The sequence below is a fragment of the Eubalaena glacialis genome, chromosome 2 (assembly GCF_028564815.1).
Source record: "Eubalaena glacialis isolate mEubGla1 chromosome 2, mEubGla1.1.hap2.+ XY, whole genome shotgun sequence".
NCBI lineage: Eukaryota > Metazoa > Chordata > Mammalia > Artiodactyla > Balaenidae > Eubalaena > Eubalaena glacialis.
In genome coordinates, this window is record NC_083717.1 from 73,253,471 (window position 1) to 73,278,703 (window position 25,233).

The 25,233-nt window shown below is 41.7% G+C and overlaps 1 protein-coding gene across 1 annotated transcript in view; it reads right to left on the bottom strand.

Moving 5' to 3' along the window:
* Positions 1 to 25,233, bottom strand: part of TLN2 (talin 2) — a 441,211-nt gene that overhangs the window by 180,650 nt on the left and 235,328 nt on the right. Inside the window, exons 4-9 of the mRNA XM_061180246.1 lie at positions 19,471 to 19,642; positions 17,657 to 17,754; positions 16,198 to 16,327; positions 15,236 to 15,388; positions 13,308 to 13,450; positions 11,233 to 11,360 (exon numbers count right to left, since the gene is read on the bottom strand). Of these exons, the coding sequence (XP_061036229.1) occupies positions 11,233 to 11,360; positions 13,308 to 13,450; positions 15,236 to 15,388; positions 16,198 to 16,327; positions 17,657 to 17,754; positions 19,471 to 19,606 (788 nt within the window). The 5' untranslated portion in view covers positions 19,607 to 19,642. The remainder of the gene's footprint in view (positions 1 to 11,232; positions 11,361 to 13,307; positions 13,451 to 15,235; positions 15,389 to 16,197; positions 16,328 to 17,656; positions 17,755 to 19,470; positions 19,643 to 25,233) is intronic.

Here is a 25,233-nt window from a genome sequence, read left to right on the forward strand (position 1 = left end):
CCTCCCATCACTGCCTCCCAGCCGGCGGTTCAGCAGTTCCAGCTCGGTTGTGTTTTTGATTACCAAACCCGAGTACGGAAGGCTCCTAACCATCTGCGGCAGACATAAAAGTGAAATCTGTCGGCTTTCGCTGAGAAAATGGGTCAGATGGTCAAACCTGATTGGAAATTTTTCTCCTAATTAAGCAAGCTCTGACCAAGCAAAGTCCCTTGCACTGCGGCCTTAAACATTCCCACCTTAAAAGGGCAGCCTCCAAACCCTCTGCCAGCCTTGTGCATATCATTTTTTCGGAGTGCAATAATAACAGATCTCCTGCTTTACTAAGACGGCAGACTAGTCAAAATTCTCACACTCTGAGATCCATGGAAGGTTGAAATCAGCCAAGAGACTCTTCTCTCATGAGCTCTATTTTCACTCTGGCCGAGTCAGTTGTATTTCTTCCCCCATCTATATTTATCTGCATTTGCTCCCCAGTCTCGCTGCTGGCTGTATATCACATAATTATGTAATAAACCAATACAGCCCATAAACTGTTAAAATAGTCCAAAAGAGAGTTACTTAATGCTTCCTATTGGTAAATATTTACAAAAAGTTATTGAATTAGATATAAGCGAGACAAATGTAAAATACTGAAAGGAAAAAATTGTGAAAATTTAAAAACTGTCTGGGGCTTCCCTGGTGGCGCAGTGGTTGGGAGTCTGCCTGCCAATGCAGGGGACGCGGGTTCGGGCCCTGGTCTGGGAGGATCCCACATGCCGCGGAGCGACTCAGCCCGTGAGCCACGGTTGCTGGGCCTGCGCGTCTGGAGCCTGTGCTCGGCAGCGGGAGGCCACGATGGTGAGAGGCCCACGCACCGCGATGAAGAGTGGCCCCCGCTTGCCACAACTGGGGAAGGCCCTCGCACAGAAACGAAGACCCAACACAGCCATACATACATACATACATAAAAAGAATGTAAGCAGACAAGAATAGCATTAAAAAAAAAAAAAAAAAAAAAAGTCTGTCCTCAGAGTGCTTCATGACCATCTTGATATTCTCTTGTAGATGATGTGGCTCATCCAACAAAGATAATGTGGAACCTTAACTAGGTGACGCACACCAGGAAAAAACATTGGTCCGGTATCAAAAGATTGGCAAATGAATGCTTAAATTGAGAGTTAAAATATAGGGTTTCAGAGAGGTAGTAGCATAGATTCTTTACTTTAATTAACTTTTGGGGATTACCCAAGCAACAGTAAACCATGTTGATAGAGGGTTTTCCACTACTAATGGCTGCCGTTTTATTGAAAGGCAAATAATGTTTCGGGTGTTTTACATGCATAAATAGATTAGTTAAACTCTGACAAAAGCCCTTGGAAGAAAATATTCCAATATTCCAGTTTTTTATATATGGAACAGGAGGTTCAGTGATGCTAAGTAAGTTGCCCACAATCATAGCCAACAACTTAAGCCTCCTCTGTGGGCTCCAGAGACCATGCTCTTAGCTACTTAGCACCCTGGTCTCTCCAAGCTACCCTTTGATCAAAAGACATACCATGTGATCAGTATTTGAGAAGTTTCAGACAAAGAGAGGAATAAAATAACAGAAACACCCAATCAGATAATGGTAACAATGACCATAGTGGTGGCAGTCAATTTTTTAGAAATGCCTAGAGGCAGTGAAAAAGGGAAGGGGAATTTAATAAACACATCTAGAGGGAGAGGGATCTGTATTCAAATATAGCCATTCACTTAAAACTTCATTTTCTTATATAAATGTAAGCTGCTTCTGGAAGTTATTCCAAAAGAGGCATTCTAAAGATGTTCTCCGGTCTGAAAATAAGTACACAAGTACATGGGAGGCAGCCATGATTTGAGGAAAGGTTAACTGCTTCTCATCTGTCCCAGAACTGTCACCTAGTAGTCGCACCACCACGGGCAACTCACCACCTCTCTAAGCTGATCTTATCACCTGAAAAGCAGATAGGATTCCTACCTAGGAGTGTTTTTGCTCATATGAACTGAAAACAATGGCTTGCCCCCTCATTCCTGGGGAATGAGGGCATCAAGATGAACACACAAACAAAGCAGTGAACACACAAACAAAGCAGTGAACACACAAACAAAGCAGTGAAGAGCACATGGTAGAGGAATAAAGGGGAGGGAAGGTACCGAGGTACAGCAAGGACAGTGTCACCCAAAGGACATGGGAACACCCAGGTTTCCTGAGCCCCATCTTTATGCTCAACCACCAAATGAGTAACAATATCATCTCAAATTTGGTATCCCATAAAGTTCTCAAAGTGTGGTCCCAAGACCAGCAGCATCAGTACTACCTGGGAATATGTTAGACGTGTCAATCGTCAGGCTTTGCCCCAAACCCACTGAATAAGAAGCTCTGGAGGTGAGGCCCAGTAGTATGTTTTAACAAGCCCTCTGGATCAGCCTGACATATGCTAAAGGTGGAGAACCACTGGCCCAGTGGGCCAAAAGCTCAAATGATGAAGTTGGATACACTGAATTTAAATCCAGACTCAAAGATGAAAATGTCTGTGACTTAAGAGTATTGGTCAAGTCCTGGATAACTGAGGTGATGATGTAGGTGGAAGAAAGCACTGGATGAGTTGGAAAATAGTTACAGTGGCAGGAAGTGGAGAGTGAAGACAGCGTGGGGAAAGCACAGGAAACGGTTTGAGGGCCTCAGTCACACAGTAGTTCTGTGCTCCTGAACCAATCCCAATGCCCCTTAGTGTAATGACGGGAAATCGTCCAGAGGCTCAGAGAGAGCTCCGGGCTAGATACATTCAGAGGTTCCTGGTTTGAAAGTTCTGGAGTCTGAAAGTCGTTAGGGAGAGAGACATCAACCTTAGGAGGCTGCTGCTAGGAGGAAACAGTGAAGGCACCACTGAGTGGTCATCACCACCCCAAAATGCTGAGAGCGCTCCAGGCTGTCAGGGGCACGGGACAGAAGCCAACGATAGAGAAGCTAGTGCATGGGCAGTGGTGAGGAATAGGAGGTAAGACAGAGTTGGTGAGAAACAAAGCTGAAACGCTTGCTTCACTGTTAGTTTGAAAACAGAATCTACAGCCAAATTATTCTGACAAAAACGCACAGAACAACTCCAAAGGAGGAATATGTGTCTGAACAGATGCCAAGAGAAAAACTGACTTAAGACTTCCCACTGTGTCAAGAGCTTTGCTTGTTGACAGTAGAATTATCTTGAGTTTGTGGGGAAAAATTTCCAAGTCCACTCTAAATTCTTCCTCAGAGATTCATACCCTGGGTTGCTGTGTTTTCTCAGTGAAATACTTTTGGGGAACACGCCAACAGGACGAGGGGGCTACGGTAATCTAGCAGGAGGGAGGTTTCCTCCACCTGCTAGCTCCCTGCCTGCCTGCACCCAACCACTGGACCATTTCTCCCTGTGACATACAGAGTCACGGAACCTTTCTGTCTGACCTCCAAGGCCCATTAATTTTGCCTTTACCACATGGTATATATCCAACCTCAGTGATCACAAGCTTTTATCACCTCACACATAGACTACTGCAACTGACTTTTTAAAAGACATGTTAACTGTGAAAACATTTGAAATATAAAGAACAGTATATACCTCAATTTACATACCTATCATCAAGGATAAATACATGTTACCATGTTGTCATATTTGCTTTATGATTGCTACCTATTCTTCTGTTTGTAAAGAACAAATGACAGATTTAGCTGAAGTGCCACACCACCCTTCTTTCTCTCCCTAAGGGTTGTCATTTTCCTGAAGGTAATTTCCACACATATTTTATCATGTTCCTACATCTCCTTATATCTATAACACAATATATTCTGTTTCTCATTGTATTTTTAAATTCAACAGATTCATCTTCTAAAATATCTTGTTTCCTCTGTAAAGTACTTTGCTGTTTTCATACATTAAAATTTGTGCCCACCTGGGACTTCCCTGGTGGCTCAGTGGTTAAGAATCCGCCTGCCAATGCAGGGGACACGGGTTCGAGCCCTGGTCCGGGAAGATTCCCACATGCCACGGAGCAACTAAGCCCATGCGCTACAACTACTGAGCCTGCGCTCTACAGCCCATGAGCCACAACTACTGAGCCCGCCGGCCTAGAGCCCGTGCTCTGCAACAAGAGAAGCCACTGCAATGAGAAGCCTACGCACCGCAACGAAGAGTAGCCCCCGCTCGCCGCAACTAGAGAAAGCCCACATGCAGCAGAAAAGACTAAACGCAGCCAAAATATATATAATAATAATAAAAAATTAATTAATTAAAAAATTTGTGCCCATCTGAGAGACATGAAATGCTATCTCCTTATTGATTTTGCATTCTGGATTGCTTATGAGGCTGAATATTTTTCCCTGTCTTTAGAAGTCAGTTGAATTTCCTCTTCTCTCAAGTGCCTATTTGTTATCTTGATCTTTTTTTCTTAGAAGGTCTTATTTCCTTTTTCATATTTTCTGGACATTAATTTGTTCTTGGTAGTATGCACTGCAAATATACAAATTTCTTCTTTCAGTCTGGGGCCTCACTCTTCATTTGGTAATGTCTTTTGCCTAGTATTTTAACTTTCATTAAGGCAAGTTCATCAACCTTTAGAACTCTTAACATCACCCTACATCAATAATGGAGTGTTTTAATTACTATAGCTCTCTAAGAAATTGGGATAATTGTGTGAGTCCTCTATATATTTTCACACAAATACACACACACACACACATTTTTATTTTTCACAGTCCTGCAGGTGAATACCATGGTTGTCTGGATCTAGGTGGTAATAAGCTGCCTTTATGTATTGATCTTTCTTCCAGAGACTCTCCTTTCTATTAATAGTTCTAATTAGTTTCTTCATAGATTGAGTGAATTATCTATGTAGATAAACTTATCACCTACAACTAATGACAGTTTCATTTTTCTAATCCTGAAATCATTTCTTTTTTCTTTCCTTATTGTGTAATTTACTTATTATTTAGTATCTGCCTCTCTGAACTAGAATATAAGTTCCATGAGGGTAGGAATGTTTGACTGTGTTTTACACTGCTGTCTCCCTAATGTCTAGTGCCTACAGGTAGAAAGACATGTAATAAATTATTTATTGAACAATGAATTTTGCAGTCCTGGAGAAACCAGTTACAAATTGCAGTTATGTATAAACACATGTCATGCTGGACTTTATTAATTTACAAATTTTAGGGAAGGCATCTATATTGAGTTTAAAAGTGTTACATGGTCTGTATACAATTTTGCTATCTTAATTCTGCTAGCTCCAAGTTAAGGTGACGAGTTTTGGGGTTTTCTTTCTTTTTTTCCTCTTTCTGTTCTCTGAAATAACCTGAGCCTACTTTTTGTTGTTTTTTGATTGGTATATTTTAAACCGCTAAGACTATTTATTTCAAGATCATAGATCCATCCAGATTTTCTAAATATCCATTTTTGTCTAGATTTTAAATATTTTGGCTTCAAGTTTTCATTTCATTCTCTTATGATTTTTAAAACCCCTATCTGAAGTTCTGTCCCCATTACTAATAATGTTTATTTTTGCCTTTTTCTTCTTTTGTTTTACTTGATCAAACTTACCAGAAATTTACATATTTTATTAATTTTTTCAAAGCAGCAGCTTTGGGTGTTGCTGATTCTATGATTTCTATTTCATTACTTTCTCTTGACTAAAACATTTTCTTTCTTCTATTTTGATCTTGTTCTACTTATCACTCCCTGAGGGAAGTATGTTAAATTATTCCACTAAAAGCATGTATCTGAAATTCTCCTTGTAATACTGCCTGCTTTTCCTTTTTATATTTTAAGGTAATGTTAGATGCATACAGGCTCACACCCTGGTGAATTAGCCTTCTATCTTTATAACAACCTTCTTTGTCTCTACTTATGCTTTGTTTGCCTTACAGTCTATGTTTTGTGACACTGCGTATAGCTTCTCTAGCTTTGATTTAACCAGTTTCTTGGTACACCATTTTATGTCTTTAAACTTTCCTGTGCCCTTAAACTTTAAGTATGTCTTATAGAAATACTATAGAGCTGAACTTTTAAAAAATTTCATCCAATGAGAACCTCTATCTATTAACTGGTAAGTTTGATTTACTTATATTTGCTATGATGCCTAAGATATTTAGAAGTATTTCTCAGATCTTATTTTGTACATTCTATTTACTGTACTTTTTCTGGCTTTGTTTCTGTAAACCACCTTGTACAACTCCTACTGTATTGGCCAAGTTGTTGGTATCACTTCTCCATTACCACCCCGCTCCCCATGACACACATACACACACACAATCTGGTTTGGAAGTTCTACAATCTATTTCTATTCTTTTAGGCTAGCAATATTTCCCCAACATTTTATTATGAAAAAAATCTCAAACTCACAAAAGTTTAAAAGAATTATAGAGTGAACATTCTATACCCATCACCTAGAGCTATCTAAAATTTTATCACATATACTTGATTTAAGGTCTAAAGTTTATCAGTGTATCTAATATTCTTTGATACAATAAGCCATAGAAGGCTTTGACTCTGATCACTTCTTTTAAAATTGAAGTATAGTTGATTTATAAAATTATGTAAATTTCAGGTATACAACAGAGTACACCTTAAAATTTTTAAATTTACAATTTTTAAAGATTGTACTCCATTTACAGTTATTATTAAAGACTGGCTATATTCCCTGTGCTGTACCATATATCCTTGTAGCTTATTTATTACACACATAGTATCAACAGTTTGTACCTCTTAATCCCCTACCCCTATCTTGGCTCTGATCACTTTGTAAAGTTTTCTACCATGTTTTTAAAGGGCCTAAAGTTAGTCATTATTTTAATAGGTTTCATTGTTGTTGCTGTTTTAAGAGCTCATTCTTTAGATTTACCTTCTATTTTGCCAAATTCTTCCATCAACATTGCTTCTTGCACTATACTATTGCCACATTTCTAGAAACAATTCACAGTAGTCCCCAGAGCCTGCAACTTTTGGAATCCTAAATAGATTCCAACCATCCTGCCTTCAAAGTATAGTTAAAGGTTAGACCTTGTTGAAATTACAGGCACGTTTTGGCTCTCCAAAATAACAATTTCATATGCTTATTGCCAAGTAGACTGTAGCCTCAAAAACAGCAAAGAATTAATCTACAATATCCCTTGTATCTTCCCTATACCTGGCACAACAGAACACACATATGAAGTCCTCAGTGAGGTACCACATGGCATGCTTTCTGCAAGCATTTTCTGAACACAGGACAGCATAAAGAATATATATGGTTACTGGATTGTGTTGTTTATACTTTATGCTCCCATCAAATGATAAAATCTCCCTCCCTGGGACTCTTTGGAGATGACCTGAAGAAAAGTGTCATGTACGTAAAGCACATCAGATAGGATTTGGGAGAACTGGCTGTTTCCTGGCTTCCAGCTTCCCTGGTTCTGTTCCTTATTTCTGTCCCTATCTCTCTTGCACCTATTTTCCCCATCTACAGAGCAGATGGGGGACACTAAATAATCCTTAAATCCCTGAAAACTCTGAAAATCTTTTAGTCTCTGCTTTAAATTTTTCTAAATAAACACCTTTACTAAGGTGGTACTGAGTACAGAAATCATTAAAGGGTCTAAAGAAAGGTGAAAAAAATTCTCATAAAAAGGTCCATAGCAACTACCATATGATCTAGCAATCCCAGTCCTCGGTGTATATCCAAAGAAATTGAAATCAGTGTCTTGAAGAAATAACTGCACACCCACGTTCACTGCACCGTTATTCACAATAGCCAAGATATGGAAACAACTTAAATGTCCTTTGATGAATGAACAGATAAAGAAAATGCGTGGCAGAGACATACAATGGAATATCATTCTGCCATAAGAAAAAAGGAAAGCCTGCCATTTGTGACAACATAGTTGAACCTGGAGGGCTATATGCTAAGTGACATAAGCCAGACAGAGAATGACCAATCTATATGGTCTCACTTACACGCGGAATTTTTTTTTTGTAAGCCATTTTCACAGAAACAGAAAATAGAATGGTGGTTTCCAGGTCAAAGAATACAAATGTTTCAATTATAAGAAGAATAAGAATCTAACATACAGCACAGTAACTAGAGTTAATAATATGGTATCGTGTACTTAAATGTTGCCAAGTAGTTAAGCATTCTCACCACACACACACACACACACACACACACACACACACAAATTAACTATGTAAGGTGATGGATGTATTATTTTGATCTTGGTAATCATTCTATATGTATCAAATCATCAATCTGTATACTTAAAAAATATGTAATTGTAGTTGTCAATTATTCCCAATTATTCCTCAATAAAGTTTTTTTAAAAAAGGTCCGTTGTATGCTGACTTTGAGCACAAGTGCTGAACAAATTTTCAAAAGATTAAAAGAAATAGAGTCATTAAACATACTTCCATGTACCTCACCCTTAAGCTATGTGACTAAAATCTCTGCCTGGCTTTATCTTCAACCAGGCTCTGTGGCAAAGTCCAACCTTCTTCTTTTTTTTTTTTTTTTCAACTGAATTGTTCAAAGCCAATAGTATATATGAAAGCTAGATGGGGAAAAACAAAGGCTGGCAGACACAGCCCAGCCACAGTCACCAGGGACAGCCCAGGGATATTATCGCTGAACAGTCTCAGACTATCCAACATACAATCAGGGAAATGTGACCTTGCTGTTTTAATTAAGAGGAGACGAACATCCTCAGGAAGTTCTACCTGTAGTGTACGTGCAATAATATACACAATTAAACATCTACATTAAATGAAAATCCCTCATTACCTAGACTAGATTTGGTCTAATTAAAGAGAAAATCAAATTCATAAGGAAAAATAATTGCTACCAGGCACAATAAGCTTGTTTTAATCTGGAATCTGAGTAAGGATACACATATACTAGGGGCATGAGCTCCATACCATAATCTCAGAAACAAGAAAACTGAACAAAATTGCTTAACCTTGATGGCCTCACATTAAGAGAAGGAACATCCTTAATGGAGTGTAGGTGTGCAGCATTCGATAGCACATAAATCGCAGGAGACAGTGTAAGAGCAATACCAGTGCTCTCACACTGTCTGTAATCCCTACACAAGCAGTCGGTGGTGTAACAGTATTCGCTGTGATGTAGTTGTCACAACCAGTGACATAGCAAAGAGACCAAAGAACCTTGCGATCACATTTTTAAGTACTTTCTTAATCTTGCTGCATATTGGGAGACCAGTGAAAGAGGCAACTTTGCCCTCCAAGTAGGAATCTGTTTCTAAATCCCAGTGTAAGGAGTCAGAAGCTACCTGCAGAAAAATTCTATGTCACTGTGAACAAGCCACATCTCCTCTCTCTGCTTCTTCTTCCACATCTGTAGCTTAAAATATACTGCTTTCTCAATTCACAAGGGGGCCCTGGGAATTATCTGTCCAAAAGCTCTAAAGGAAAGGCATGAATGAAATGACCATGGTAGCCTCATTTTTGGCACCCAGTGAACGGCTACATGTGGATCACCTTCTCATCAGGGCCGGGTAGGCTCACAGTTACAAAAGCCTAAAACTAAACATTTTATTTTAAAAATTTTGGTTCATAAATCTTCTCTTCATTTTCTCCTATTCGTCATCAGTCACTCAAAGAAACAAACAAAATATGTTTCCTCCCTCCAGGGCTTAATAATTCTTGGTGTTACCAATTTCCATGGCCATAATCCACAGGTTTATGACACAAAATGTATCTGAGGGACCAACTGTGAGGTTAGAATGTGGCAAGGTGAAACTAGTAAAAGCTTGTGTGCATGTGGTTTTCTGAAAGGTGTCTGGGGTGTCAGGACAGACAAAGGCAAGCTTCCGTGACTCCTGCAGGAAGGAAGCCAGACCAACTGGGTAGAATTGGCCCTGAGGAACACTTTGGCCATATGACTCGTTTGGAGAACACAGAGCAAAGTCAATGACAGGACCTGCTCAGAGCCAGTCTCAGTCTCAAGGTCACTGTATGGAATACTGTAGGACAAAGCATCACTTTAGAAAGGCTCCCCAGGATTCATTAACGCCAAGGGTAGAGTTTTTTTTAGTAACAACTCAGTATAGACCCAACAGTGTGAAGCCCAGGCATTCTCTGCCACTAGGAGAGAAGTCAAATTTCCTTTTTACCTTAGGGCACATGCTGATCCCAACTACTTTCCACCAAAGTGAAAGTGAGGTCAAGGGCCAAATAAGCATTTATGTTATTCTCTCCTCTCAACACACTCAGACACAATACAACAGATGACCTACTCTATGCATCTCACATTGGCATATCTTACAGAAAAGCTGATGCCCACCCACCCCAGTTGGCATTCCTGTCAGGTCCCCACTACAAGCTGCACTCTAGGTGAGAGCATGATATTGACCAGGTTAAGACTTTCTGCAGTGATTTTTTTTTTGGCTCAGCCAAATGTTTCATCTGATCTAAGAAGAAGCAGAAGAGAGAAAGAAAAGGTGGGGAAAAACAGATAAAGGAAAGAAATGTTATATAGACAAAATCCTTGGAAAGTCCAGACCAAACAGAGGGGAAAATGAACTCTGACAAACAGCAGCCTCCGTATGGCTGGGCTTGTCTGCTGGGCATTTCTAGGAAAACCAACCCTAAGGCCCACATTCGGAGGAGCCATGATGAATCTGGAGGGTTAGCTTTCTCTTGAACCTGTAAGTACTGAGCCACAAAAATTACCCCCATCATTTTATAAAAGAGAACCAAGGACCAGATGGAAGAGTAGAGCCAGTATTTAACGTATACATCACACTTGCAGAGCAATGAAGATTTCATAAGATTATAGTAAATAATGTGAAGCTCTCTCTTTTATACTGTTGTTGTAATACTGGAGGCTTAAAAAGAAATTAAACATGACAAAATTTGGTCCAATATGAAGAAGGAATGTTCTAAGGAGCAGGGGTTTCAGAAGATGGGGGAAGTGAGTTTCTCAAGTCCAGAAATACCCTGGACAACACTTTGGAGGGATGCCACAGACCCTCTGGTCCAGAGGAAACCGCATCCTGCCCGAACGTGGAGCAAGTCATCTTCAGTCATCCCAACCCTGGATTTCCAGGCCCCTTGCTTTCCCCGAGGCTCACAAATTTCATCATATATTGAACCGAGTAAAAGCTAACAATCTCACAATTTACTGAAACCAGGGTGTACACACATTGCATAGCTAGCTCAAAAATAAACAGTGAAGAGAAAAGAAGGCAAAAAAGAAAAACAAAAGGTCATTTACTCTAAGAATCCAGGCTTGTGTTTATGTTCCACATGAGGTCCAAACTGAATCTGGGCTTGAAATCCACCAAACTCACAAGCTTTCTCGAAGGAGACAGGGTGGGAGCCATTCAGGATATCATCCCGAGCCTGCAACACAAGAGGAAGCAAAAAGCATCAGGAGCTTGGAAGGAACAACACATTCTCTCCATTGCCATGTTCCCGCATCCCAGCGTACCCTCTCTGTGGAACAAGGGGAAACATGCCAGCCAAGCCAGAGTGAGGCATTCAAGACACTGTGGGTGATCGTAGCACAGCAGAATTAAGGCAGGGACTTCCCTGATGGCACAATGGTTAAGAATCTGTCTGCCAGTGCAGGGGACACAGGTTCAATCCCTGGTCCAAGAAGATCTCACATACTGCAGAGTAACCGAGCCTGCGAGCCACAACTACTGGAGCCCACGTGCCTAGAGCCGGTGCTCCGCAACAAGAGAAATCACCGCAATGAGTGGTCCGCGCACCGCAACGAATAGTAGCCCCCGCTCGCCACAACTACAGAAAGCCTGTGCACAGCAATGAAGACCCAATGCAGCCAAAAATAAATAAAGTTATTTATTTAAACAAACAAACAAAAAATGAATTAAGGCAAAGGGAAAACAAGTCCTTGCCCCAAATTGCCTATAGATGGAAGGCATCAGCAATGCCCAGTATATTAAAACTGAAGCTTGAGTGTAATCTAGGGAGGTCGAAGTGATCATGAAAAATACAGGGGCAAAGGGAAATCCTTGTATAATGACCAGATTCATAGAGAGGGAAACAGAAATGCAATATATTTTTTATGACCCTAAATGATAAAGCTAACAGAAAAATTATCTGGAAGTAAAATCAACCCAATCCCCATCCCAAAATATATAGAGAGAACAGACAAGAACTCAATACTGCAGACATTTGGGGGAAATGATCAGCAAATGCTCAGTCCTGGAATCAGGAACCCACTGCACCTGAAGTCCTGTTCCCATTTCCTGACCCCTCACTGCTGTTGCTATTTATTCCTCTTCTTTGTCTTTCCTTTCTCCAGTTAAATGACCCCTAGAGCACTCTCAGATGGACACTCTAACCTATGGCCCTGAGCCTTAAACCAACAACCATTTTCTTATTGCCCTGGTATCTCCCTCCCTTCTCGCCTCCCAGCCTATCTCCTCCCAGCCCTCCTTCCATCCACTAACTCAGGGGTCAGCAAACTTTTCCTGTAAAAGGCCAGAGAGTGAATAATTTACACCTCTGGGCCACGTAGTGTCTGTCACAACTACTGAACTCTTTTGTTGGAACATGAGAGCTGCCACGGACAACACGTAGACAATTATGTGATACAGAAGGGGATTTACCAACGTGCAATGCATAAATGAATGGCACGTGGTTTCAATAAAACTTTATTTATAAACACAGGCGACGCTGTGCCCCTGCATTATTTCTATAAGCTGATAGGCAGATAAATAAAAGGAGAGGAAAGGAAAAGAGGATAAGGAAGAATGAAAGAAGTGAGAGTGAGAGAGAGAGAGAGAGAGAGAGAGAGAGAGAGAGAGAGGAAGATGTTTTCCTTGAGCCAAAAGAAACTTTTGGGACTGTCTAGTGCAAAGCCCACATCTTACATACTGGGTAACTGCAACTCAGATAATTTGAATGACTCGTCTGAGTTTAAACAATTAGTTAATGGTAAAAACATAAAAGGTTACTGAGAGAGTAGTATCTTTCAGTTAATAAGAAGTACTGATTTTCTGACCAATAACCATCCTTGTATTCTAGATGCGAGCTAAGAAAGCTGTAGTGCGTGTGAAGTGATGAGCCAGGTAAGTGCTGTGAAGTCAAGCAGAGAGAGACAGTAGTGGCCATGGGGACCCCACCTGGGAGGCCAACAAAGGCCCACCTCTGGATGGCCAGCTCACAGTGGACACCAACCTGTACCACAACCCAACCCGACTAGAAAGTGCATGTCACAGACATGGTGAGAGCCGGAGCCCAGCTCCTGCTCCCCACGAGCCACAGCCAGAGCTTCCAGATAGCTCACCAACCTCAGCGTCTGAGCATTCAATACTGTACCTGAACATAGAGCAAGTTCAGCTGCACGGGGTCTCTCGAGTCCACATTCTGATCAGAGTAAAAGAACTTCCGTCTAAGCAGCAACGTTTCATTTTCATCTACTCCTTGTTCTCTGAATGTTCGGCTGTGATCCAGCCAATTTACTGCAACACAAGACGACATATGAAAGAACTGTGTCGATTCTTCCTCTTTCAAGGGGATTAGCCAAAACAGCAGTGTGATGCAGACGTGGATTTCTAGGATGCTGATATTCAGTTATAGTTACTTCTTAGATTAGATCTGAGCTTTTTAACTTTGCAAAGTAAGTGCACACGTACCATATGACACATGAAAAAGTAAATGAGGGAGAAATCCGCAGCGATTCCTCACTTAGTAAAGCCCCAGAATGAATCCATGTGCCTTCCTTGGGGTGGTGGGTGGGGGGATAAGGAAAACAGTGCTTTATGCCAAGACAGTCAAGTTTGCATTTCCTTTTAAGTCAAGGCTGGTCTTTAGTCTGATCAGGTGAAATAATTCATAAACTCTGAGCATCATGAGTTACTACCTCTGACCTTAAGTAGAAAAGAGGAGGAAAATGAAAGTAATTGGGGCAAGGAGAGGACAGGCCACTAAGGGGTTGGGGAGGGTAGAACCTTGCCCATGGCACACCTGGAATCTCACTCATTTAGAAAACACTTCCCTGATACCTAGGTGCAAAGGGATGGATCATTCCTCTACACTTCACATAGCTCTCATTCCTACACTCCTCCCCGGGCTTAACACACACATTGTGAGCAAGTATTTATTACAAGCCTCAACTTTGGCACAGGGAATGTGTTGGATGGACCTCATCTCCCACAGTACCTGGAAGAGCATCATGCACAGTATAAAAATCCTCAGGATTTGCCTACTAAGGTCTCATTTGGAAAGAAGTATGCAACTGTAAATCAAATGAGGCGAGAGAGAAAGAGAGAATGGAGACAGGGTCAGAGGAAATGAAAGCCCCACGGAAGATCAGTAAACATAATGACAAGGATGACAGCTTCCCAATGCAGCACTGAGAGAAAGAACAATGAAAGAAAGAGGCTGGGAAGGTCTGAGTGAAATGTGCATGAAGTAAGATCCTTGGGGGTGGGGTGGAGTCAGGCAGCCAGGTGCACAAAGCACAGGTCTCGGGACACATGGGGTATATATACTGGCGTCTCTGTATATTATTAGCTCTGTAGTCGTAGAAAAGGACCTTCCTACGATAGAATTATATTACTGTTTTGTAACCCCTAAGGAAATAATGGATCTAAGTAATGATCATCAATGGCTGTTAACACCACAAAAAAGGAAACAACCAAATTCAACTTCCTAATGTAAGTACACAACCCACATAGGAGTCTTTATTTTTAAACACACATACACACACACACACACACACACACACACAAATCTGATCAAGCCTCCAGATCTCAGGAATTAAAAGGGACAGATGAACATGTTAAATGACACCACAGGTCATCTAACAAAATCCAGGATGTAGAAAATTCTATACAAGTAACAATCTGGTTTCTTCCCCTCAAAAATTGTAAGGCAAAAATAAAAGAGATGGAGGGAAACTCTTGAGACTAAAAAAGTTAAACAACCTATCATCCAATCTTATTTGGACCCTCGTTCAAACAAACTGTTACAAGAAATTCTTTAGACTGCAATGGAGAAGATGTGAACACAATGTGTATATTTCACCTTAAGAGATTACTTTTGAGATGTGAAATGGTATTATCGTCCCTTTTTTTTTCCCTTAAGGGTCTCTATCTTTTAGTGACACAGGCCAACATGTTTGTAGATAAAATAAAACAAAGGCACAACCACACACCCCTGGCCCTGGGTCATACAGATGATGGGAGAGGAGTGAGGCTTGGCTGACCATGTGCCTGCATCACACCTCCTCTTCAGACACTCACGGTCATCATCCGTGTGAAGCTTGGCCTTCAACTTCTCCATCTTCCTCTCGTCTCGTAACAGCGTCCTGTCTTTTTTTAATGTACCCGTTCCTTCTTCTTTCTTTTCTTCAATTGTTTCTTGGATTAAAGAGTATTCTTCATAGTTTGTAATTCCTAAAATTATCAATTAGGTTATAATGGTCAGTGATTACATTGCTATCAACTCCTTTCATCCTGGGGCCTATAATACTCCAAGGAGTCCCTGGAGGCAAAAGACAGGAAAGAAGCCTTGCCAAGATGAAGGTCAGGGTCATCCAGGGAGCACACATCAAGTAACTGGCCACAAAGGAGGATCTTCAGCTAGCTAAGTCACTCTCAAATGTCATGTTCAAGTCTCCTAATTTTTGAGTAATAAGAACAAAGTAGAGATCATACAGAGGAAGGCAAGACAATGTCAAGCAAGCAGTGTCTGAAGGAGCTGGGCTTCCTTTGCATGATGAGGAAACTAAGACAGGCAAGGCCACTTTCTGAAGATATTCAAGAGGCTTCATATAGAAAGGAGACAGACTTGTTCTGAGGAGACTAACAGAAGCTAGGAGAAAAAAAGATGCCTAAGAATTGTACAGGCTGTCCCCATGAGTCTTCAGGAGAGATCCTGGGTATCAGTGATGCTTACACAGAATCTCAGCCATGGGCAGGAGACTGAATTATATGATTTTAAAACATTACTTTCAGTTGAAAACTCCTATTGTTTTTGAAATAAAAGCTCTCACTTGTGACTCAGTGAGAAGTTCAAGTGTTGACAATACCAGTTAGTGGGTTTGCAAATCAGGAAAACGAACACACTCTCTTGGGATTGGGCCAAAGTCAATGTGTTACAATATATTCAAAATTGCCTAGATACCCAAAGGGGGTGGAAAAAAAGAAGAGGTATATTATTAAAAACAAAACAAAATCCAGAAGCTCTGCATGTGTACACTTACCTATCCTGCTGCAAATAGTAACCAGGAGTTCCCCAACAGTCTTGGAGTCATCCACCATCACTGTTTTCACAGATCCATCCAGCATCCGAATTTTCTGAGGTCTCTGTTTTTTTTTATATTCCAAAATATCCTACAGCAAAATCATACAAACATTTCACACTGCGTGGGTAATGAGGTAATAAACTTGGACACTTTTCTTTAAAAAATGACTTTTCCCGAGCACCCTCTGATTTCCTCCTTCTAAGTTTTCATGAGATTTTTGCCACTAATACAGAACCTCCAGTGTTATAAACTGCTTTCATAAAGATTTCTTTAAAATCTGATAGTAAAACTGTACCTCAAAAAGTCCTACTTATAGTTCATAGTTACTGAAAACTAACCTCTGTAAAGTGAAAGTAGCATATGTCCTCCTGAAAGGCTGAGAACAGTCTGCTGTAATGAGAATTAGCAGAGGAAAATTCCTACTTGTTTTTTAAAAAGTTTGTAGTGTGCTTCTTCAATGACCTCTTACATAGTTATAAGCGATTTTTAATATATATATGTCATGAAGGACACAAGTAATACCCCCATAATTCTTCACAGTAGTGGTGTATCACAGTAAAAGTGGTTTTCTGCCAATAATGGCAAGACCAAACAGGTGTAATAAGTTTGAGAGTTATGTCTAAATAAGAGACTCTCCTTTTACTACACTTCTTAAAAAGAGAACTATGGAAGGGAAAATTAATGGCAACTCATACTTTGCTCTTGCTTACGGAGTACTGACCAATCCGATGTGTCTATTCCGTAAACCAAAACCCAATATATTTCAGGGGTTAAGCTAATATTGTGTTAGTTTCAGGTGTACAGCAAAGTGATTCAGTGTCATATATATATATATATATTTTTTTAAGATTATTTTCCATTATAGGTTGTTACAAGATACTGAATATAGTTCCCTGTTAACACTTTTTTACTCATTATTTATTTACTACTTCCATAACACAATTTTTTATTGTTACTGATAGTTATTAAACTCATATCTAATGTGAACTTTTTTATAAAAGCAGAACACTGATTAATATTTAATTTCTGTCTACCTTTAGGATTATATTTTTGTTCTCTCTCTATGCTTACTTTCTATCACCAGTCACCAGGGTACTTCCTACATACTTACAGGAAGATGCTATGTTTCATAACTACCAAGTCCAACAATGGCATGTAGAAACAGCTTAAAATCATAACCTCATGCTGCTTTAATTACTTTGTGGAGTTTCAAGAATTTGGACTGCTGATATTTTCTATCATCACTAACCTGGACAGCCTTTACGAAGTATATTACATCAAAACTATTAATAAAGTGCCCTTGAATCAAAATAAGTTGTTGAGTCTCTCTTTTTCTTTGAAGCATAATCATGTTAGCTTCTATGGAAGGCCTAGGGACAAAGTGATGAAAAAAATCAAAAAAAGATCAACAGCATACCCCATTTCGCAACATGTAGTAATCCAGTGTTCTGCCTGCTTCCAGCCAAATTCCTTTTCTGGGGTCTTCATCCGAGAGAAACAGCCCATAGTCAGAAGCTGGAGGAAAAATAGAAAGAAAAATAAAAAACAAAGTGGTGATGACACCATCACTGACTTCCAGGCTCTTGAGTCTGCTGACTTGGCAAGGGGTTCTCCTTCACTAGAGAAATACTTCATTCTGACAACATGGGCAGCCGCTGGGACTAAAGCAGATGGGGAGGAATGAGAGCTGAGCTGCAAAACCAACACCCACATACAAGGGTCATATTTCTTAAAACAAGTGGGCAGCAGTCGTGTCTAAAATTTAGGGAAATGCCGAGAACAAAGTGGTCCAAATTTCCTTCTAACTGAATTGGGCTTTGTTTCCTATCACATGCTATAAAAGCCAGGCCAAGAACCCAGGAAGAATGGTAAGACAGCTGTAGAGAAACTATGCATGTAATCACTCAAGCCAAGGCCACTTAAGCAAAGAGGGGCCAATGGAGCCTTGACACTTGGAATAATCCCATCACCCCCATATAGCATTACAAAACAAAAGGAAGAGTTCCGCGTGAGATGAAGTCACTGCTCCCCATGCCACCAAATCATGAGTAAGGTTGGAGAGTTAAACCCTGTGTTCTTCACAGAAATCCTTTAATCTGACCCAGGAAGTACAAGCGGGTGGAGGAAGGAGGAAAGCAGTATCATTTCCTGTCTCAAGACCTCTTTCTTCCTAAATGTGATTCAAGGAAACCTCAGAGACCCAGATGAGGGCCAGAGCTCCTGTTGTTTCTTAGAAAAACAATTTCAAGATCTATAAAGGTTTGTATCTTCACCAGAGTTTTACAGCAATCCAACCCAAACAAAGTTTTAAAATTCTGGGAATAAACAGTAACAGAAAAGTAAAAACACCAGATATGACTGGACAACCAGATCTTGAGTAAGGTTGGGAATGTGGGCAAACTTTATTTTGATTTTTGGGTAATCTAGAAATAACAGTGTTTTGAATAATATAGATATTGCTTTTGGACCAAAAGATTCGTGCTTTTGTGAGTAACAGATCTTTTTAAGAAGACCCAGGCCTAACAATAGCTATCTTTGAACGTTTGATTTTTATGATTCCAATTTTTAAGGAAAGTTTTATTCCATTTTCACACTAAAGGCTTATTAATTTAGGGGTAACCCCAATTTCTCAAGCATTAAATGCTAAATAAAAGAAGGAAATGTAGAGAGAAGACAAAGGGAAATGGAAAATAAAATTGTATGAATGACTCTTTAAACTCAGATTAACAGGGGGTCAATGGTTCAACCAAACATAAAAAAAATACTTGTGATACGTGTTTTGTTTAAAGGTTTAAGACAAAGATGATAAAGCCCCTGTAAAATACTTGAAATATAAGGCTTGCCCTGGGGCCTGATGGCTGTTCCAGTCTTCTGCAGGCTGCTAGCAGTGGAAAGTTTTCAGGCATGTGAAACAGCGCTCAGGATGTACAAAAGCGGTAACTGTTAGAGCAGCTTCATCTGTACTCTATAGGGCTTTATAACAAAAAGTGACTTGTAAACAGAGCGCAATGCTGATGTATGGAAGGGTCATGACGATGATGGCTCGCTGGCAGCTGTGATCATTGTCATTACAAGTCTCACACAGGAGGCAAGTAATAATGTCCAGGATAAGAAGACATTTCATTTGAAACATACACACCTGTGTACCACTCAGAGCCTCCGTTTCCTTAGCTACTAAGGGAAAAACATACAAACACATTGCAAGCAGCCAGTAGATAACCAATGGCCTACCTTGGCCAGTTTGTGCCTCGGGTACCCGTTCCCGAATGACTCGACATGCATCGTACACTGCCGTCGATGGTTCAAACTGCATGGTCTTGACCACGTTGCAGTGGCGGACACAAATCTTTAAGGACAGGGCCACCATTTTTCCAGATGACTTGAGGACTCTCACTTAGAATGTCTGGGGAACACAAACGAACAAACCATGATGTTCGTGATAACTGTCCACTAGAAAAAAACAGACTCTGAATCAGCTTCAAAAATCGAAAGAAAATAAAATGGCAATTAAAGAGAAGGCTCTGGATAAAAACACAAATCTAAAAATAACTTTTGGGGCTTCCCTGGTGGCGCAGTGGTTGAGAGTCTGCCTGCCAATGCAGGGGACACGGGTTCGAGCCCTGGTCTGGGAAGATGCCACATGCCGCGGAGCAACTGGGCCCGTGAGCCACAGCTACTGAGCGTGCACGTCTGGAGCCTGTGCTCCGCAACAAGAGAGGCCGCGATAGTGAGAGGCCCGCGCACCGCGATGAAGAGTGGCCCCCACTTGCCGCAACTAGAGAAAGCTCTCGTACAGAAACGAAGACCCAACACAGACAAAAATAAATACATAAATTAATTAATTAAAAAAAATAAATAAATAACTTTTGAAAATTTGAGAATAGGACAGCAGCAGTCGTGGAGTTACCATTGCCACAGGGTGGCAAGGAGAGCCACTTGGAAGGAGGGAACCACGGGAGTTCACCAAGGCTCCTTCCTCAAGGCCGCTCCCTACTTGGGGTTTCCCCAAGGGAGAGTAGAATTTCCCAGGTGAGTGCCCTCCAGGTGAGAGGCAGAGCGTCCTGGGCGCCCACTGCTGTCTCCTGACGATGCCTATCAGCACCCTCAGTTGCGGGGCTCCCTCCCCAGCAGCTCCTGGGCACAGGGAAGAGGCATCTCTGCCCTCTGGGGTGCTTCTCACGGCCAAACTCCACCACATCTTGTACCAGAAGACCTGGCTTGGAGGCCCAGCCCCATCGCCGGGAGACAGCCAACTGGCCACTCTGCTTCCATTTCCCTGCAATCAAAGAGCCATACGCTGCTATCTGCCCTTCATAATTCACAGAAGAACTGAATCCTGAGGGGACCTCAATGCCAGGCCAAGGCACAGCCATCACTAATGAGGCCAGAGTGGCTTATCTTAAACACCCGGTATGCCAGGCAGCTTCAGACTCTTCAGGGGTCTCAAAGTGAAGAAAATGCCAATGTAGTTGTTCTTTCATTCAGACAAACGCCTGGGATATTTTGCTTCTTATCCAGTTCAATGGCTTTAAAAATAGATAGGTGCTTAGGCTAGGTTTGAATTATTTCGTAAAAGCCTTCTTTTTAAATTTTAAGTCCAGTCATTTAATGCATTTTCTGAGTTGGTGGCTTCTGGGTGATTTCAACTACCTGCTCCATTCCTTGGCCAGAAACTTACCCCCCAACCCAGGCCAGCCTCTATCAATGCACGCCTTGGACACAAGAGGGAGGCATCTTCCCTGCACCTGAGGAGCCAACACAGACTTACCCAGCTCACTGTCATCCTGGGAGCCAAAATAAGGTACTTCACAGTGAGTAGCTATTAGAATCCTAGAGCTGCATGGATAACAAATCCCCAGGAGTTTCAATCTCACACTCCTTTCTCGTCTTTTATTAGAGAATCTACACGTTGTAAACCTGGACCACAGCTCCCTCTGGGAATGCAAGTGCTAAGAAGCAATCAGGTGGCCACAGGCAGAGAGGGCAGCAGGCTGACCAGGGGTGGGAGCCTCTAAGGTGTTGCTTCTCAGCAAGCTTCACTAACCACTGGCGTCCTAACATCCAGCGACTATAGTCACTTGGATACAGAGGACAGTTTTCAACAGATGCTCTGGTATCCATGGGCAAGGTGTGCACACACTCTCATGCAGCAACCATTTATGCTGTCCAACTGTAAAGCCATTCTGACCTCTGCTTACGTTCCACATAAATTTGGCCCATGAAAACATGAAAATATTTCTTATTTGAGAAATGTCAAGATACACTTCTCAACAAACAATAGCAGTATTCACTGACAATCTGCCCTAAACAGAATTGATTTACTACAGCCTGAGCAGTGACTAGATTGAGTTGTTCAAAATATCTGATGATTTTCCATCTACAATACTGAGGTCTTGTAAAGCCACATACGTAGGCATCCCTCGGAGATGTCGTGGGTTTGGTTCCAGACCACCACGATAAAGTGCATATCGAAATGGAGTGAGTCGCACGAATTTTTTGGTTTCCCGGTGCATATAAAAGTCATGTTTACACCATACTATGGTCTATTAAGTGTGCAATACCATGATGTCTAAAAAAACCAAATACATACACACTATCAGAATATACTTTATTGCTAAAAAATGCTCTGAGCGATCAGCAAGTCGTAACGGTTTTGCTGGTGGAGGGCCATGCTGACCGACCAGGGTAGTAGTGGTTAAAAATGGGGGTGGCTGTGGCCATTACTTAAGACAGCAACGTCTTGGGCCATATTGATTGACTCTTCCTTTCACAAAGGATTTCTCTATAGCACTTTTGATTTCCTTCAAGAACTTTTCCTCTGCATTCACAACTTGACTGTTGGGGGCAAGAGGCCTAGCTTTCAGCCTGTCTTGGCTTTCAACATGCCTTCCTCACTAACTAAATCATTTCTAGTTTTGACTTAAAGTGAGAGATGTGTGACTCTTCCACTTACTTGACCACTTAAGAGGCCACCGTTGGGTTATTAATTGGCCTAATTTCAATATTGTTGTTTCTCAGGGAATAGAGAGGCCCGAGGAGAGGGAGAGAGATGTGGGAACGGCTGGTCAGTGGAGAAGTCAGAACACACATTTGTCAGTTAAGTTCCCTGTCTCGTGTACGGGTGCGGTTCAGGGCTCCCCCAAAACAATTACAATAGTAACATCACAAATATAATAATGAAAAAGTTTCAAATATTGCGAGGACTACCAAAACGGGTCACAGAGACATGAAGTGAGCAAATGCTGTTGGAAAGATGGTGATACTGATAGACTTGTCTGAGTCAGGGTTGCCACAAACCTTCAATTTGTTAAAAAACAAAAAACAAAAAAACACAGTCACTGCAAAGCACAGTAAAGCAAAGTGCAATGAAACAAGGTATGCCTGTAAAATGCTGTACCCAACTCTTTTTAATAGGCATATTAACCAACCAACTCTCCAATTTGAAGAAATCAAACTGTATGGTATCACTTATACGTGGAATCTAAAAAATAATACAAATGAATGTATATGCAAAACAGAATCAGACTCACATATAAAGAAAACAAACTTGTGATTACCAAAGGGGGAGGGACAAATTAGGGGTATGAGACTAACAGATACAAACTATTATGTACAAAATAAACAACCAACAAGGATATACTGTATAGCACGGGGAATTACAGCCATTATCTTATAACCTATAACCTACAATGGAGTATCATCTGCAAAAATACTAAATCACTATGCTGTACAGCTGAAACTAAAATATCATAAATCAACTATACTTCAATAAAAATAAAAATATAAACCGTAGGGATAACTGACAAATTGGCTGGGGTGTAAATCACTCCATGGGTTAGTTTTTCCCCTGCAGCTGGTGACAACTGTGGGGTTTCCTGAAACTGTGAGATCCATGAGCATAGCTGGTGATAACAGTCAGTGGGAAACTTGATGACATCATGGGTGCTGTTTACACAACCAGAGAGGGTGAGATGGTTAATATCTTCCATTCCCTGAGAATAGGAAGTAGTCCAGTATAAGTATCCCTGCATGAAAGCGTCCCTTCCCAGGCTAATAATTGGACTTTCTGAAGAGCAAATGAATGGTCCCTGTAGCCAAGCAGAGAAAGACTCAATCGTCGGGAAAGGCAGAGCCACGACACGGGGCCGAGAGCAGAACTGAGCAGCAGGACAGACCACACGGGAGCTCAGACGGAAGTAGAAGACACAGAGGGGAGCGAGGAGAAACGGGCAAATTGAGGAACGGGGGGCTGCAGGACAGAGGGTGCAGAATCAATGAGCAACACGGGAAAGAAGCCCAGAACATGGGGAAGCAGAAGGCAAGAAGAGAAGCAGAAAAGGTACGACAGGGAAGGAACACTTCTATCCAAAACCACTGGAAAAATGAAGAAGCCATTGACTGAGGGGGAGGAAGCTGCTGGAGGCACAGGTCTGGGGTGAAAAGCTGCTAATGAATTTCTCTGGGATGTATTCAGTGAGAGGTGGAGCAGAGTCCAACACAAAACTGGAGATACGATGCGGGGTGCGGGAGTGTCGTCATGTTCAAATCTTTGGGGCTAGAAAGATCATCTAGGGAGTGAGCACGAGAGGGAAGAGACCTGAGGTCTGGGTCCTGGAACAATGTTCTAGAATCAAGAAGGTGACAACTGTGGGGTTATCACAGTCTAGATTCTAGATTCTAGATCTAGATTCTAGAATCTGGATTCTAGAATCTAGAATCAAAAACAAGAAGGAATCCGCAAGGAGGCCTAGTGGTAGGGGAGGGAGGAACATGGAGAGAGGGTGGGACCAGAGGGAAAGTGCCTCAAGCAGGAGGGAGAGATCACGTGTGTCAAATGCTAATCACACTTCAGGAAGAGGGGCGCTGAGACAGGACAGCTGAATCTGGCTGCTTGGAGGTCTCTGGCAGCCGAGAGAAGAGCAGGGGTAAGGCCAGAGCAGCAGGTCTACGAGACAAGTGAGGAGGGGGGCTGGCCCAACAAGTACAGAGGCCTGCTGGAAGGGGTGGAGGAACAGGCGGTAGCTCTGATTTATGCTTTGAAGGCTTTTTTAAATCCAGAAACAATTCACCACATGGATGCTGCAACCTCCCTTTCTAGCTAGCATCTATACAGACCTGGTTTCCCCTTATTACGGCCCCGGGGGCAGTCCCAGGACAGCTAAGTGTCCTTGCTAGAGGCAGGTGCCTCGCCACACAACGCTGCTGCCCTTGTGTGTGAGAGGAGAGGGGAGGAGCGTCTTGGTTCAAGCAAAGGGCGCTGGACCAGGAGTGTGTGGTCCAGGTTCAGTCCCAGCTTGTCGATGCCTTGGACCTTCTCTCTCTGCTTTTCAGAGAGCAGGAAGCCACCAACTCCCGTGAAAGGACCCTCCCAGCAGGCACGTGCTGCTTGGGCAGCTCCTCCCCTGTTCTCCTTATCCTGACATCTCACAATGGAGGCCACTATCCTTAGCTCAGGGCAGACGTTCAAGGGAATAAGGGACACCAGAGATTCATTTCGCGGTCTACCATCTCAAAACAACCACTGCGAAAAGCATCAGTTTCACTACACGGGAACACATTACACAAAAAGACAAAAAAATCCATATCAGTCACTCTGAACGAGCTCTGCACGGTCGTCAAAAACTAAAAGGCTCCAATTTCTTCTACTTACTCTTGGCTCTCTGTTTTATTATGACTCAGTGTTCCCAAGTATGAAAGCATGAAACAAGACCGACAATTTCCTGCATGGGAATGTTTTAAAAAATGCAAATTATGTACATAAAAATGCTTTATAAATGACAAAATTATGTATAAAGCCAAGGTACTTTTCGTACTATCACGCAAGAGGATCCCCCCCACAGAAAAACCTCAGTGAGGTCTGAAACCAAAGTGGATGGCGATTTAATCACCATCCCACGAGGAGCACGGCAATGAGCTGTTTCTAGCCCTACTCTCGACACAATGAGAGACGTGCAGAACAGACATTTGTTGGAATAAAGTGTCCTGACTTGCGGC